Here is a 15,141-nt window from a genome sequence, read left to right as displayed (position 1 = left end):
CGCCAAGTCAAATTCCTTGTATGTATGACATATTTTGGCAATAAATGTTTCCTGATACCTGATTCCTTGAAATTGCACACAGTTATTCGAAAAGTTTTGTTTTCTAAATAATTTTAGTTGTAGAAAAATAGAAGTGTGCTGTCACATGTCTGTGTGAGCTGTGATTTTCTCCCCCCCCTTGTCCTGTTTGGTCAGAGAGTATAAAGGGATGGGGACTTGAAGAGAAGACATCACATTTCCACAGAGCTTCTGCCCGGATGCAGTCCATCACACAAGTCTGCTGATAAATAGTGATAAATAGTTCATGTGAATAGTTCGTAAATCAAGCATTCAGTTTGTACTGACCAGGCATGTTCTGAGTGTATCATATATCTTCTAGAGATAATATGACGATACAATAATCGTAACACTGTTTAAATTGTGTGTCTGGTGCACGCACATTTATCCTTCAAGTTGCGCCATTTGAATTAAGTTGCGCCATTTGATCCACAGCAGGGGGCAGCATTGTCTGTTTGTTTGCCACCAGAGAAGAAGAACTGTCTCTCTACTATAATTTTACAAGTACGTGATCGGCCGACTGCGCTAACGTTATATCCGTGTACTCTTTGAACGAAGGCTAGCTATCGAGCTAGTTGGATTACTGTTGTCGTGTTGCATTCCCTTTATATTTGCAGAACGACCCACCAGTTAACGTTACAAATCCCTCACAATGGTACGTATGAGATAAAAAGCTACCTATGCTAACTACGCCGAATTCAATACGGGAGGAATAGGTTCCACGCCCGTAACTTTACATCCCGCAGGAGCATGTTGTGAACTAACGTTAACTTATCACGTTAATGTATCGTTTAAATACACGTTGTTGTTGAATAATATCAATACAGTAATGTATACATTAAAAGTCGTTGAGATTTGGTACGATAAAGATAACGTTGGCTGGCAAACATAACGCCAGCTCCATCTTTAACTGACAAGCGAGCTAAGTTAGCTAGCTAGCTAGCTGATGCTAATGGACGATTAGCTGCTCACTGCGACATACAGTAGTTTGTGTGTATCCAAGTTTTAATTGATATTCCTCGAAGATGGCTTACCAACTACTCGTATTTTAACTAACGTTATTTCAAAGCATGACGTTCTGTCTTTAATAGTTTAATGATAATATAACGTAATTAGTAACGTTACATACACTAGTTGACCGTAAGGTTAAACTTTAAATTATTTCTATAAAGATCTCATTAAATATATTGTTGTTGGTTAGGTCATCGAAGTTAGCTATTAAAAGAAAAAGCTGCTTTGTTTCATTTTCAAATGTTAGAGATCATTCTTTCACTGTGTATTATTACACATATCAAAGCAATATTTAGAACAATACCAGCAAAGGAAAAGGAAAAATCCCATGTTACTGCCACACAAGCCTTTTTATTTATTACCCCAGGGCTATTGTTGAGAAGGAAATACACTTTACAATTGATTTTTATTTTCTTTGTAATTGAAAAGCCACTATGTCCAGCAGCTAGGTGATAATGTTCAGTGTAATTCCACGAGTTGTGATGTGCTGTTTTTCTCCCTTGTTTTAGGACAGTGAACTGTCTGACATTGACCACGTACCAGGGCCGGAGACCAGCAGCATGGAGGGGGAGAACGCGCCCCTGTACTGTATCTGTCGGAAACCAGACATCAACTGTTTCATGATGTACGATCACCTCGCCAATCCTGTCGTTTCAACCATTGCTGCGTATGGTTGCGACAATGATCGTCATTGTTTTCTTCATTTGTTTCTCTCGCTGACAGTGGCTGTGATAAATGTAATGAGTGGTTCCATGGCCACTGCATCAACATCACTGAAAAGACTGCAAAGGCAATCCGGGAATGGTATTGCATGAGATGCAGAGGTGATGAAGAACATCTTGCCACCTGCCACAGCATGTAAGAGTGTAACGCTGGAATGCGTCACAAAGGATCAAAGTGACGCTGTTGTGTTTTTCTCTCTCTCACCAGATAAAAACCCCACACTGGAAATAAAATATAGAACAAAGAAAAACCGAGAGAAGGAAGCAGAGTCTGACAGAGGATCCGATCGACAGTATAGCACCCCGAGTACTCCTGACTATAAGAGTGAAAGGCGACGTGGGTCTAAAGTAAGCGGTTTTTAGGTTTGACTGCTAAGCCTGAAGAGCATCAAAAATGTTCCTAATTGAGTCGTCTGAATATGAATTGTGCTGTAAGCAGTTGTGATGCATTTTAGTGTTGGCGAACATAATGTAGGATGAAAACAAATGAACATAGGATGCAATGCTCCATCGTGTGATTTTCCTCAGGTGAAGCGGTCGGTCCGAATGTGTGGGGAGTGTGAGCCCTGCAGAAGGACTGTTGACTGTGCCCTGTGTGACTTCTGCAAGGACATGAAGAAGTTTGGAGGCCCCAACAAGATCAGACAGAAGTGCAGGTTCAGGCAATGTGAGGTTCGAGCCAGGGTATGTCACTTCATCTCTTCGTTGTTTTTAAATAAGATTATGCCTACAAAGCGTAGGAGAATATTTAACATGCACTGCACTGTTTTATCATCTTGGTCTGCTTTTTTGTTGTTGTTGTTATATCTTCAAAGTTATTTTACTAGAATAGTTACAGTTCATAAACACAAAGTTCGTTTTTAAATCAAACTAGAATTCGTACAGTCCTTGTTTTATTCCTTGAAAGGCTTAGTGCTCCCAGATCTCTGGTGTATCTGTGCTCTCCCTTGTGGCTTCTTTGGTAATGTGCAACCTGTTGCTTGTGGTTTTTATGTAGAAAATGCTGCGTGTGAAGGATGAAGAAATGTCTTTGCAAGAAAGGAGGGACAACAGACGTAGACGGTACTCTGAGGACTACGACAGTGAGGCGGATCTTTACATGCAGTACAAGGCAGCAGGGATAAACAGCAGCATGGTAGGAGAACATTGGACACCACCTTGATTCATACAAACATGCTTGTTTCAGATGCATTCCATCATCAGCTCAAACACTTGATCGGCAACTGTATGTTTAGTCCCTTCTTTCGTTTTGCACTCCTCACTCAGGCATGGAATAGTGATGATGATGACGAGCCGCCCTTCAGTCCCGTTGTGCGTAAAAAAGCTGTGAAAGTGAAGCATGTTAAGAGAAGAGAGAAGAAGTTTGACAAGAAAGTAAGTTTCCTCAGACAAATGATCATTATTACATCATGTGCTGTCGGAGCTCAACACAGCAGATTGTAAATAACATCCTGTCTGTTACCTTTTTTTTTTTTTAACCATCAAGAAGGAGTCACGACGCCACAAACAAAAGCAGAAGCACAAAGACCGAACCAGATACAGCGAGAAGGGCGAGCTCCGGGATAACACCGGACAGCGGCAGTGTCTGGGCCCGAACTGTGTGGAGGCAACAAAACCCAACTCAAAGTATTGCTCTGAGGACTGTGGCATGAAGTTAGCGGCCAAGTAAGAACTTTTACCTTTCATACATTACTATAAGGCTAGATTCTGTTATCCGAATGACCTGCTTTGAACAAACAAAACCAACCCGTCAAGTCAATTATATTCTTATATTTAAGATTAATTGATTTTCTGCCTATGGTGAAGGGTTATTTTAGTACTATTGCTCCACCTAGTGTAAGAAGAATGACGTGCTCATAAAATGAATTTAAATCAATTTGTTGTATGTATCACCATTTATTCTTCTGCTTCTTCCTCTTTTTTAATTTTTTTCAGCATTTAAATGCATTGAACCGTGTGTGTTTTTTTTTATCCAGTCGGATCTATGAGATCCTCCCTCAGCGCATCCAGCAGTGGCAGCAGAGCCCCTGCATCGCCGAGGAGCACGGTAAGAAGCAGCTGGAGCGCATCCGTCGGGAACAGCAGAACGCCCGACTCCGCCTCACAGAGATGGAGCGGCGCTTCCACGAGCTGGAAGGCATCATAGCAAAGGCCAAGCAGCAGGCGGTGCAGCAGGACGAGGAGGTGAGCGGTCTGGATACATCCCTGTGGGTCTTGTCAAAGTCTGAGACGGGTCTTTGTTCATGTGAGGCTTTTAAAGAAGAGCAGAGGTAACGCTTTTTCATTAAGGAAAAAATGTTTTGGGTTTCTATTTGCAGGTGAATGAAGGTGACAGCGAGGACACGGACCTGCAGATTTTCTGTGTGTCTTGTAGTCATCCCATCAATCCAAAAGTGGCGCTGAGACATATGGAGAGATGTTACGCAAAGGTGACTATGTTCTGTACAACATTCCTGCTGCTGCCATCAAATATAATCTCAAACAAAAGCATATAGACTACTTTTAACATTTTCCCCCGTGAATGGTTTTGTTGACAGTATGAGAGTCAGACCTCCTTTGGTTCCATGTACCCTACGAGGATAGAAGGGTGAGGAGAAAAAAATCTTAACATATAAAACAACTTTTTTTCGAATTGAGTTCTTTTACGAGCACATTTGTTTTCATGCAGAGCAACCAGACTCTTCTGTGATGTTTACAATCCCCAAAGTAAAACCTATTGTAAGAGGCTTCAGGTTTTGTGTCCAGAACATTCCAGAGATCCTAAGGTTGGTGGAAAGCTCTCAGACACTTTATATGATTATAACTAAATAACTAAAGTATAGTGATACTAATGATTTATTAAACTCGTAGTAGTGTTCACGTCAGGAACTTCTTACTTATTTAATTGTTTTCTTTTGGTGACTAGATTCCCAATGAGGAGGTGTGTGGATGCCCTCTGGTGAAGAATGTGTTCGAGCTGACCGGAGACTACTGCAGGGTCTCCAAAAGGAAATGCAACAAGCATTACAACTGGGAAAAGCTGAGGAGAGCAGAGGTGGACCTGGAGCGAGTCAGGGTGGTAGGTCAAACACCATAAGTGTTGCTTCGGCCTCAGTGAACAGAACCGGAAATGCACCACGTTTTCAATGAATCGAGATCTATAAGGTCTTTTTGTTGAAATGGCGCCTTTTCTTCCCTGCAGTGGTACAAGTTGGACGAGCTCTTCGAACAGGAGCGTAATGTCAGGACTGCTATGACCAACAGAGCTGGTCTGCTCGCTCTGATGTTGCACCAAACTATTCAGCACGACCCTGTGACGACTGATCTCCGTAGCAACAAGGAAAGGTAGTCCAGCTGGGACCTACACCTGTTCTCTGATCTGTGGATATTTGAGGTTTGAGGATTTAAATGGTTGGAAATGGAATGGAAATCTTATTTTCTAACTAGATTCCTATTTTAAAATCTTTGTATAATAATCAACTGTAAGAGGTAAATGGAAATATATTTTTACCTGACTGTGGTAGATAACTTCAGCTGATTGAAAACTGTTTTTGGTATTATTTCCATGAATAAACACCTTAAACTTGCTTTGATAAAGGTGTCTGTGTTCAAATGATTCCATTGTTGGTCCATCTGTTCTATTAGCCTTCCTACACACAATGTGTGCAAGGTGGGAGGTCTGTCCTTCACTACCATTTCAAAAAAAAAAAAAAGTACAGAACAATCACTACCACCTTTCAGTGGGGGAATTGGTTGTGTGAGTCAAAAGTATGCCCCTTCTGTTTTGTTTTTTCTTATTTGTTCAGTTTTATCTTACTAAATAATCCCTTGTTCATAGGACCTGAACAATGAGAAACAGAAGAAAAAAAAGTGTGCATATAGAACTTAATTGAGATAAAGGACTGCAAACATTTCTTCTGGCAGCATATGCTAAACCTCCTACTAATCATACAAAGCTCGGATTGGTAAGATTTAGAGACGGATTGTTTTACAGTTTCCATCTCTTGTGCTGTGCATGTGTCCATTACATCAAAATTACTGACATGTTGAGTGCATTTCACAAAAATACAAAAAAGCAACCCAAGTTCATTCATGCTGTGTTGCCTGAATAGCTGTGAAAGTCTTTATTTACACTATCTTATGCAAATAGGAGTCAGTGGCGTTGCACCGCCTTTTCAACAGCAAGCTATAACTATAAGACAATCTCATTTTGAAATATAAAACCGTTAGCTTTTGCCTTCAGGTGCCTGTAGTCTGAACCCCTCTTTCCGATGACCCGTGAAGGCAGCACACTTAAATGCCAAATGAAGCTTCTGAAGACTGAAATGAGAAGAGAAGTCCCTCCCTTTTGCCCGTTGTTTGTGCAGGTCTTACTTTTGTGTGCAAACATATTTTTCCATGTTCCAAAGAGAAAATGAATGGTTGCTATTTGATATGAGGAAGCAACAAAGATAATTTGTCTCATTGAGTGTTATTTACGGTTAATTGTAGCTATGTTGCTAGCTAAAATAGCTAACAAATACCTTAGCTGAAACTGCCAGCCGGCAGTTCTTCACGATATTTGGTCATTTTTTAATTAGTTGCAGACGTGAAGAAATACATTATGATACATCTCAGTGATAATCGTTACTAATATAGCATCCCCATGTGTCACAGAGACGTCGTAGAGGATGACTACATTTTTTCGTCACGGAATACTTCTAAAGTCACTTAACATAATAATAAATAATATGATAAAATCAAATGAGTAACTGTACGTGTTAATAGAAACCATTGCTGACCGATGTATACATCGCAGTGTGATGTTGGTAGTCCCCTGTGCAGGCGGGTGCAAAGCACGGGCCGAGCGGATCACCATCTTTAGTATTTCGCCTTCTTTGGTCTCACAACCGTTTCCGCTGGTGCCAGTTGCATGAAAGCCAGCTAGCAACGTTAGCTCTACCTCGTAAACTAGTGCCTATGGGGACCAGTGTGCCAAGCATCTGGGTAATATTGCCCTAAAGGTGTGTGCGCTTTGTTGGGCTTCGTAACCGCAGACGTTTCTAAACTGGTGGCAACGTACGGCTCTTTAACCCAGAGGAGAAATGGCAACATATTGACATAGTAGCTTTAGAGGGACGTTGTAGCTAACGGTGGCTAACGCTCACACTACCGCAATCACGTCAGTCCCGCTTTAAGATCAATTGTTTCTGCTATAATGCTAAGAAATAATCACATTTATCAGAGAACCAGAGAGCTGTCTGCCCTAAAAGTGCGTTCAGCGTTTGTTAAGTTGTGTCGCTGACGTTGTGTTTGCTATTTGAAATTTGCTTACGTTACAACGCAGCGCTATTGTTTAGCTAACGTGTATTTTTCGTGGAAGCAATATTTTCGTTAACTAAATATGAAATCTAGCGTTTATTAAATCGGGGAGAAACTGTCCTCGTTATTTTTGTTTGTTCGCTTTGTATACGCGTTGACAAGTCGTCTGTAACAAACACATGTCCGCGCATCACGCTGACGTAACAGAGCCACGTTAAAAACTCCTCATGGCGCTCTGCGTGTTCCCACATCCGAAGCGTCCTCGTCTTGTTTCTCCCATTCTGTCATGACAACGTGTGCAGCTGCGGAACATCCCGACGGCTCATCCGCCTGAGCGAAACACACACACACACACACACACACACACACACACAGCCGCGCGCACCTCGTCGGGATGCCGCTGCAGAGGAGACCCTAACCGTCTTCAGGAGGAACAAAAACAAACGGAACTATGGAGCCCACCGTCTCCGACGGGCCCCGCGTGGAAAAGGACGTGGAGGAACAAAGCACAGATGAGGCACCGGGACCAGCGCCGGAGCCTCTGGAGCCTCTGGAGCCTCTGGCACGGGAGACCTCCAGCTCAGGTCTGCTCAGCAGGACTCCCGACGAAGCAGATGAGGCGAATAAGGTCGCTGGAGACGAGCCTCCCGTGGACTGGTTCGAGCCGCTCGAGGACGACGACTATGACGAGGAGAGCCTGGCCGGAGAAAGCGAGAGGAGCGAGAGCGTGGCGGGCAGCGAGACGGTCTGCAAAAGGGTTTACAAGTAGGTGTCCCTCATAGTAATAGTAGCTTGGTAGGAAATAGACCGTTATATGGTAAGTTTTAAATGGTTAAATAGCTCAACACTGTTGAATCAACATGCTACAGAAACACTTGTTTACCATTAAAATGTATTGTTATTATAAGTCGCTTTGGATAAAAGTGTCAGCTAAATGACATGTAATGTTTTTATATATATTTCAGAAAGATATGTTGTGTGATACATTGCACAACATGTTTTTTGTTTGATTGTGATCTTCTCTTTTCAATTCAGGTTTCAAAGGCCTCGCCGAAAGCGATCGCATCCTGATGAAGGATGGGATGAATGGCCGATACTTGGAGATGGTTGGAAACGCAAAGAAGTAGTCCGGCGCTCAGGATCTAGCATTGGACAGAAGGATGTATATTACCTTAGGTAAATACTGCCTAGTAGAAATGTGAACACGCTCAATGTACAGTTGTTTTAAAATCATGCCGCCAAACAATCTTTGGTTTACTCGGTGGTCAAAATAACATTTAACAAAATAATATTTCTCTGAGCTGAAAATAAATTGAGCCAGAATTCTCAACATTTTCTGATACATGCTTCATATGAGAATGTGCTGCTTTTTTATCTTTTATGATTATAGTTTGGATTGTTTAACTACATAACTATCAGTGTCACGAGGTACTTCAGCTGTTTTACATTCCATAGAATAAACCATGGATGATACAATTCACTTTTTTTTTAAATTCGTTTTATTTTGTATAGCCAAAAAATACAAATTTGCCTCAGAGGGCTTTACAGTCTGTACACATGCGACATCCTCTGTCCCGAAACATCGGCACAGGAAAAACTCCCCAAAAAATGAAAAACCCTTCCATGGGGAAAAAAAGGGAAGAAACTTAGAGAGAACGTTTGAGGAGGATCCCTCTGCCGGGCCGGACAGACTACAATGGATGTCATGTGTACACAATGAACAGGAGAATACGCCACGAAGCAACACATACAGTAATTAGTAGCTGTAACTATAATCCACTTTTAAAATGGGTGGTATTCTGATTGTCATTGTAGAAGCAGAAGCATGGGACTGAATGACAAAAGAACGTTTTCATTTTCAGTGGCTGCCATCCAGATCTTTGACGTTGTGATGTATTTCTTTGTTAACAGTCCGCGGGGGGAACGAGTGAGAAGTCGAGTAGAGCTGATTTCATTGATGGTTGGACAGCAAGACATGTCAACCTTTGACTACAAGTCCGGAAAGTTCTACGAGGGCGAAGTGCAACCCGTAAGAATTCGACACAGAGCAAGGGTACGGGCCTTTTTCATCGCTTAAAACATTTTAAGACGTGCACTTAAGTGTTTGTTTCACAATTACTATCCCCTCCTTTCTCATCCATTAGAGAAAAATCCGTGAGCGTTCATCCTCGGAGTCCAGCTGGCTGGAGCGAGGAGATGGGGCCGACACTCCGGACTCCCAACACATGCCCACCAACCCCAGTCTGGGGCCCACGACCCTCCACTCCAACCCAACCAATCTCTCCTGGCACAGTACGATAGGAATTCCCAACAAAGGCTCGCGCAACGTGGATGTACCCGCTCAAGATAGAATTAAACTTCCCCGTCCCTCGTCCTCCAGAGCACTCCTGCTCCCCTCCATTAATGGAGAAGTGGGGTCAGAGGACAGCACACTGTTAGTCCATGATTACTGAAGTTTACATATTCATCGTTGGACTGCTGATGTAAATATCCATACACCTCAAGTCTAAACGGCTTGTTTCATTGAAAATATCATTCCCGTGCTTCCCTGCAGGGTCTGTGCCAGATGTGGGCTTTCCTTCACGGGCACGTGGTATGACAAACAAAGGAAGAGGCCCTGCTGTCCCAACTGTTGGGGTAAGGCAGGTTCTTCTTGTCATGATTCTGGGGATAATTCAGCATTTGAAATGGCGAAAGAAATGGTGGAAGTAACTGAGGCAGAGCACTGATCCAATGCATTTATTCCAGCAGCCTCAAAGTCAAAAGAGCATCCACTGGTTCGTTTCAGAAAGGTAATACCTTTTGTAAATTGTGTTCTGCAAACCCACCGGTTGTGTAACATTTTTGTCTAGGAAAACGAAGGAAATGTATGTCCTTAATTATGCATCACACTGTTTCCAGAATTGGAATTGTGCTGAAAATTGCAAATGACATTGAGTACCCCCCCTTCTCCCTCAGTGGATTCCTTGTGGGCAGTGCGTGGGGTGCCACAACACGGTGAACTGTGGGCAGTGCGCCAACTGTAAACACGGACTGCAGAGCCCAGAATCCAGGAAACGCTTGTGTCGGAAACGCAAATGTATATGTCCCATCCGCAAGGTAGGCTGCTGGGTACGCCCCCTTTTCTGTTTATCAGGACGCTTGTTTTCTATGCTGCTTTTGCATTGATGCCTTTTGCTCCACCAGGGCCCTGGAGGTGGAGGCTTCGTGCCGCAGAAGCCCTCTAATGACATTCCTGACATGTATGAGGACAGCGTGAGTTTACAGGTAATAATCCACTGATAGGGATCAGATCCAAGATATCTTTGAAGCAACCATGGGTTCTTGAGGGAATCCACAGTTATTCCAAATGGGCCACAATGCAGGTTGTAATAACGGTGTAACGATACACAGGGCTTTCACACTCATTGAAATCTACCAACATTTGTTTTCATTTTACAGAGTGAAGTTACAGACTCACAGGTAAGTTTTTCTTTTAATACATTTTGTTTAAGAGTAAATGTATAGATATAAACCTATATTTCTGAGAATGAACACATGTTACTGGTGATGTTTAATTCACACAGCACCCAAGTCTCAAAAGCAGCGACACAGAGAACTTCTCAGTCAACGTGGACGTGGACGATGACGATGACATGTCGACTGACGATGATGATGATGTGAGCTTTTTGGGGTTTAACCCACTCTCTCAATAACAAGTTGTGAATACCTAGAGTGAGAAATTACAACAAAATAGGAACATGTCAAACCACATTTCCAGTATGTTTTCCATTTGTATTCTCGATTTGGTTCTAGTTAGAATGTGGCTGATACGTTTTATGAGCAGAAGCCAGTAGTACACTTGCTAAGTCTTCTCCAAATGTACCTCAAATTGTAATGTTATTTAAAAAAAGAAAACCCATGACTTGATCTAACTGATCTAATGTGGCATTATTTATTATAGTTTTAACTTTAGAAAGTAAAAGAAAAAGAACTTCCTGTCTCATTAAGACAAAATGATGATGACATGATCACTAAGGCGTGTGTTTGTATTTTGTCAAAACACATTCCTTCTGTTATGCTGTGTTGCTCCCTGCAGTGTTGAAGTAATTACATGAACAAAGCGCTTCTTTACTTTCAAGTGGCATAAGAAGCGGAAGCGACGATCCTGTGGAGAATGCAAAGCCTGTCTCTGCAGGAAAGACTGCGGCACGTGCGACTTCTGTGTAGACAAACCCAAGTTCGGAGGCAGCAACAAGAAGAGGCAGAAGTGCCGACTACGCCAGTGTCAGAGACAGGCGATGGTGGGGCTTCATTTTGGTTGAGCTAATTAGTTTTCTTTTTTCTCGCAGTGAGGATGTTAAACAGTGTTGGTTCTTAAATACCTCTGCAACATTTGGCAGAGACATTTGCTGCCGTTCCAAATGGGACAAGGTGACCACGGGCCAGACAGCCAATTGCTGCCGGGCAGGCCTAGGCCTCACTACACATACAGCCGGAAGTCATTATTTAAGAGAAATAGAGGATCACAGTATGGGTTGGACTTCAACGACAATGACGAAGACGACTGTAACTTAAAACCGGTGAGTTGTCAATTCCTTTATTTCAACGTTAAAGACTGATTTTGGGTTCTTCTTCTTACTTTTCTTCTTTTTCTCTGCCGTAGATTAACTGGAACTCTGCGCCAGCTAGTGGTAGCAAATATTTCTGTGGATTGGATGTAAGGAACCTTCCCCCATCTCCGCAGGTTTGAGAATGGGTTGTTATCTGTGTGCTTTTCTTATGTCACACTCATCTCACCCAACAGAATGTCAACTCTTTTCTTCCAGCAGTTGAGTTCAGTGGATTTCACACTTCTGAATGGCCTCCCTCACATCAGCAGCGACCCCAACAACTCTGAACTAGTATGTTTACTTCCTTCCTCCTGTTTGCTTTTCTTAATACTGCATTTTCCTCCATTAGACCAAAGATGCAAGTGATTGGTCGTATTGTGCCAATGTTCCTTTTTAAGTTCAGGAGCCTTTTGCTTCAGACGTTCCTCAGCTCTTTTAGAGATAGTGGCTTGTTTTGGACTGATGGTTTTCAAAGGCTCAAAACTCAACTGATCACCTGTGTGGCCATGACGTCCACGACGCGTTCCCTCACAAATGCTTTTGGCACCTCGTCCATTTCCTCATGTTTCTGTTGTCCTGCTGCTCAGTGGAATGAATCCAATTCCGTTTGACCGCTTCTTTTTAAGAGCGTTTTTCGATGAATCCCTTTGCAACTGCGTGCCTTTGGATGGATATCTGTCCTTCTTCCTCTGTCCCTCTGCCCTTTTGTCGGTCAGTCAATGTGAAGGTACATATGTCCATTTGGTAGGACATTTCTTTATTTGAACTACACCGGTTACATATAGCAGTGTTCCCCCTAGTATTATACCAGGGGGGCCCCGGCCCCCCAAGAAAGTGTGGAATGTCTTTTTGTGCACCAGTTCCACCCCGAACGACTACACCCACGCTTCCCTCCGAAAAAAGTCTGATACAGAAGCAGATTTTGTTTTGTATTAAAACTGTAACGGATCCAACCTGCAGTTTAAGGTGGATTTGATGCGGCTGTGATGTTTCTACTGTTTAACCGTCATCGATTCAGGACCCGCTGAGCAGATGGGACGCCGCTAAATCACATCCAAGCAGAACCAGTCGTAGGTGTGTTCAAGAAATGGACAACGACGGCGACGACGATGATGAGGATGATGATGAGGATGATGATGATGGCAATGATGATGACGACGACTACGATGATGAAGAGGAAGAGGGGGAAGATGAAGAGGAGGAGGTGCCCATGGTGACTGTCCTGCTTAATTTGTATTTGTTGAAATATACAGATCTGCAGATAAGAATGCGTGCTGTTGCTCTCTCTGCAGATCACACAGATCTTCAGTTTGGCTGAGACCCCGTCGGGCAGCGGTGACGACGTGGAAAGCCAGCTGACGAAGCTGCTGCAGTCCCTGCGCTCCTCCGCCATGCCGATATTGTGGTACTCCATCATGGTGGAAGGCCCGCAGCTGCAGCTCGTCCAGTGCTCCAAGCAGTCGAGCCTGAGCGACACCATAGTGCTGATCGACCCGGGCTTCTGCTATCAGGTCACCGTCCAAAAGCAGCCGCTGCTGCCCACCCACTCGCTGTACGACCGGTACCCGGCGCGCCTGACCTCTGTGACAGAAGTGGTGGACCTGCTCCTGGGCCTGGAGGAGTACGTTGTGTGCCAGGGACTGCCGCCCCGGGAGCCACTCTCTAAAAGAAACCCTATCATACTGGAGCGGGCGTCAACGTGTGATTTCTTGGTGAAGAGGATGGTGAGCGTCTGTACGAACTGCAGAGCGCTGCAGGGACTTTAACTTCAGCAGAAGCCAGAAGAAGGACCATGACCACGTTCTCCTTTTTGTTTCTGGTGATGTTTTGGTGATGATTTACATATATATATATATATAAATATATATATATATATATGTTGAGGACATTTGACAGATTTACCTCTGGACTGTAATAGTATGATTTGATTATTTTGAAGCATTCCAGGAGCTGCGACGTTATGATCCAGCCGGGTTTCTTCTTAGAGGTCGGCCGTCATGTTGTTTTTTCAAGACCGTTTGGTCAGACTCTCTGTTGGGTTAGTAGGAATCGGTGACCCTCACCATTATTACACTATTTGATACTTACAACACCAAATGTTGTCTCTCTCAGCCCAAAAATGGAGCTGAAATTCTTTGCCGTGTTCCCTACTCATTTTTCCACCAGCAACAACGGACACTGTTTCAACGGTGTTGTCATGTGTACCATAAGTAAGTTATATGTGCATCTCATACCTTTTCTTATTTTTTTTTAAAATAGTAAATTATATTGTGATCGCTTTCTCGATGTTTCCTACATGCTGGCTTGATTTCTATGTTTTTTTTTCAGTTCACGTAGCAACACTCACTCAATGATTCATCAAAACCTGGTATACCAACAAATGCTGTTAAAGGACTTGGAAAGATGCTGAAAAATGTCCTGTACAAAAAACTCTGATTTTATGGCAGATTATAGTGACATTTTATTTACCGCCCTTTAAAAAAAAAAAGGAGCGAATTGATTAAAGTCGATTAAAAAACAACAACACAGCAACAGGTGAGAGATAAATCTCTTCTAACTGACCAATATACAATTTACAATTTAATTAACACTACATTTAATTAAGACTACATAACACTACTACATGACCATTGGGACTCAATTACTTTATTTACATAAAAGTATATGCCGATGGCGGCAAATCACTGTCAAAGTTCGAGAGCACAAATCAGGTTGATGCGCGAGCAAAAGTCCGTCTCGCGTGAGATATTTGCTCCCTCGCGAAACGTGAACTTGGTGGCTCGCGAGGTTAGTCTCTGCTCGCGCTCGAAGGTGTTTTCTACACACTTGCTGTTTTTCTTTTTGACGGTAAGGGGGCGGAGCCAGTCACCATGGTCTCTACACCTGATTGGTTACAAACCCCGTCTTTGGATTGGCTGGAGTGATGCATTCAATTCATTTTATTTTGTATAGCCCATAATGGCAAATTACAAATTTGCCTCAGAGGGCTTTACAGTCTGTACACATACGACATCCTCTGTCCCGAAACCCTCCATCGGCACAGGAACAACTCCCCAAACAATGAAAAAACCCTTACAAGAGGGAAAACAGGGAAGAAACCTTAGTGAGAACGTCAGAGGAGGATCCGTCTCCTGATGACAGACTACAATGGATGCCATGTGTACAGAATGAACAATGTATAATACATGAGACTATATGACAGGAATGATTCAAGTAACTGTGAGTAGTAAACCAGACGCACAGCAGGACCACTGCAGGGACCACCATCAGATAGAACCACCATCAGGTAGAACCACCATCACATAGAACCACCATCCACAGAAGCCTGTGGGGAGGGAGAGCACAGAGACTTTAGGAGAGGGTAATGTTGGTTTACGAGTACGGTAATATGATTAATATCTAAAATAATAATGATGATGATGATGATGGCAGCAGCAGGCGTCAGCATGGCCACGGCAGGTGTTAGGACCAGGGTCCAG

General features: G+C 43.1%; 2 protein-coding genes across 15 annotated transcripts; both read left to right on the top strand.

Moving 5' to 3' along the window:
- The first annotated feature begins 408 nt into the window (after window positions 1-408).
- On the top strand, window positions 409-5,366 carry cxxc1b (CXXC finger protein 1b). 2 transcript variants are annotated; one of them, XM_040203637.2, is made up of 14 exons: window positions 409-712; window positions 1,578-1,693; window positions 1,792-1,892; window positions 1,999-2,138; window positions 2,319-2,474; window positions 2,788-2,925; window positions 3,057-3,164; window positions 3,277-3,455; window positions 3,767-3,974; window positions 4,109-4,219; window positions 4,328-4,377; window positions 4,459-4,555; window positions 4,696-4,848; window positions 4,972-5,366. In XM_040203637.2, the coding sequence occupies exons 1-14, from the start codon at window positions 710-712 to the stop codon at window positions 5,116-5,118; spliced, it is 1,707 nt and encodes a 568-aa protein (XP_040059571.1). In that variant the 5' UTR covers window positions 409-709; the 3' UTR covers window positions 5,119-5,366. The 2 variants fall into 2 exon arrangements, with proteins under 2 accessions (XP_040059571.1, XP_040059572.1); XM_040203638.2 differs by having other exon boundaries at window positions 495-712; window positions 3,280-3,455.
- A 1,035-nt stretch (window positions 5,367-6,401) lies between these two features.
- LOC120835083 (uncharacterized) lies at window positions 6,402-14,192 on the top strand. 13 transcript variants are annotated; one of them, XM_040203631.2, is made up of 16 exons: window positions 6,402-7,835; window positions 8,106-8,246; window positions 8,982-9,123; window positions 9,215-9,504; window positions 9,625-9,707; window positions 9,822-9,862; window positions 10,029-10,169; window positions 10,257-10,337; window positions 10,512-10,532; window positions 10,637-10,729; window positions 11,192-11,353; window positions 11,453-11,632; window positions 11,716-11,796; window positions 11,879-11,953; window positions 12,681-12,875; window positions 12,955-14,192. In XM_040203631.2, exons 1-16 carry the CDS (start codon window positions 7,522-7,524, stop codon window positions 13,426-13,428), a joined length of 2,514 nt encoding a protein of 837 aa, XP_040059565.2. In that variant the 5' UTR covers window positions 6,402-7,521; the 3' UTR covers window positions 13,429-14,192. The 13 variants fall into 13 exon arrangements, with proteins under 13 accessions (XP_040059565.2, XP_077948604.1, XP_077948607.1 ...); XM_078092478.1 differs by having other exon boundaries at window positions 6,542-7,835; window positions 11,882-11,953; XM_078092481.1 differs by having other exon boundaries at window positions 6,631-7,835; window positions 11,882-11,953; window positions 12,681-12,866.
- The last annotated feature ends 949 nt before the right edge of the window (window positions 14,193-15,141 follow it).

Source organism: Gasterosteus aculeatus, chromosome 17 (assembly GCF_964276395.1).
Source record: "Gasterosteus aculeatus chromosome 17, fGasAcu3.hap1.1, whole genome shotgun sequence".
In the NCBI taxonomy this organism is placed as follows: domain Eukaryota; kingdom Metazoa; phylum Chordata; class Actinopteri; order Perciformes; family Gasterosteidae; genus Gasterosteus; species Gasterosteus aculeatus.
This window is presented reverse-complemented; position numbering and strand designations above follow the sequence as displayed.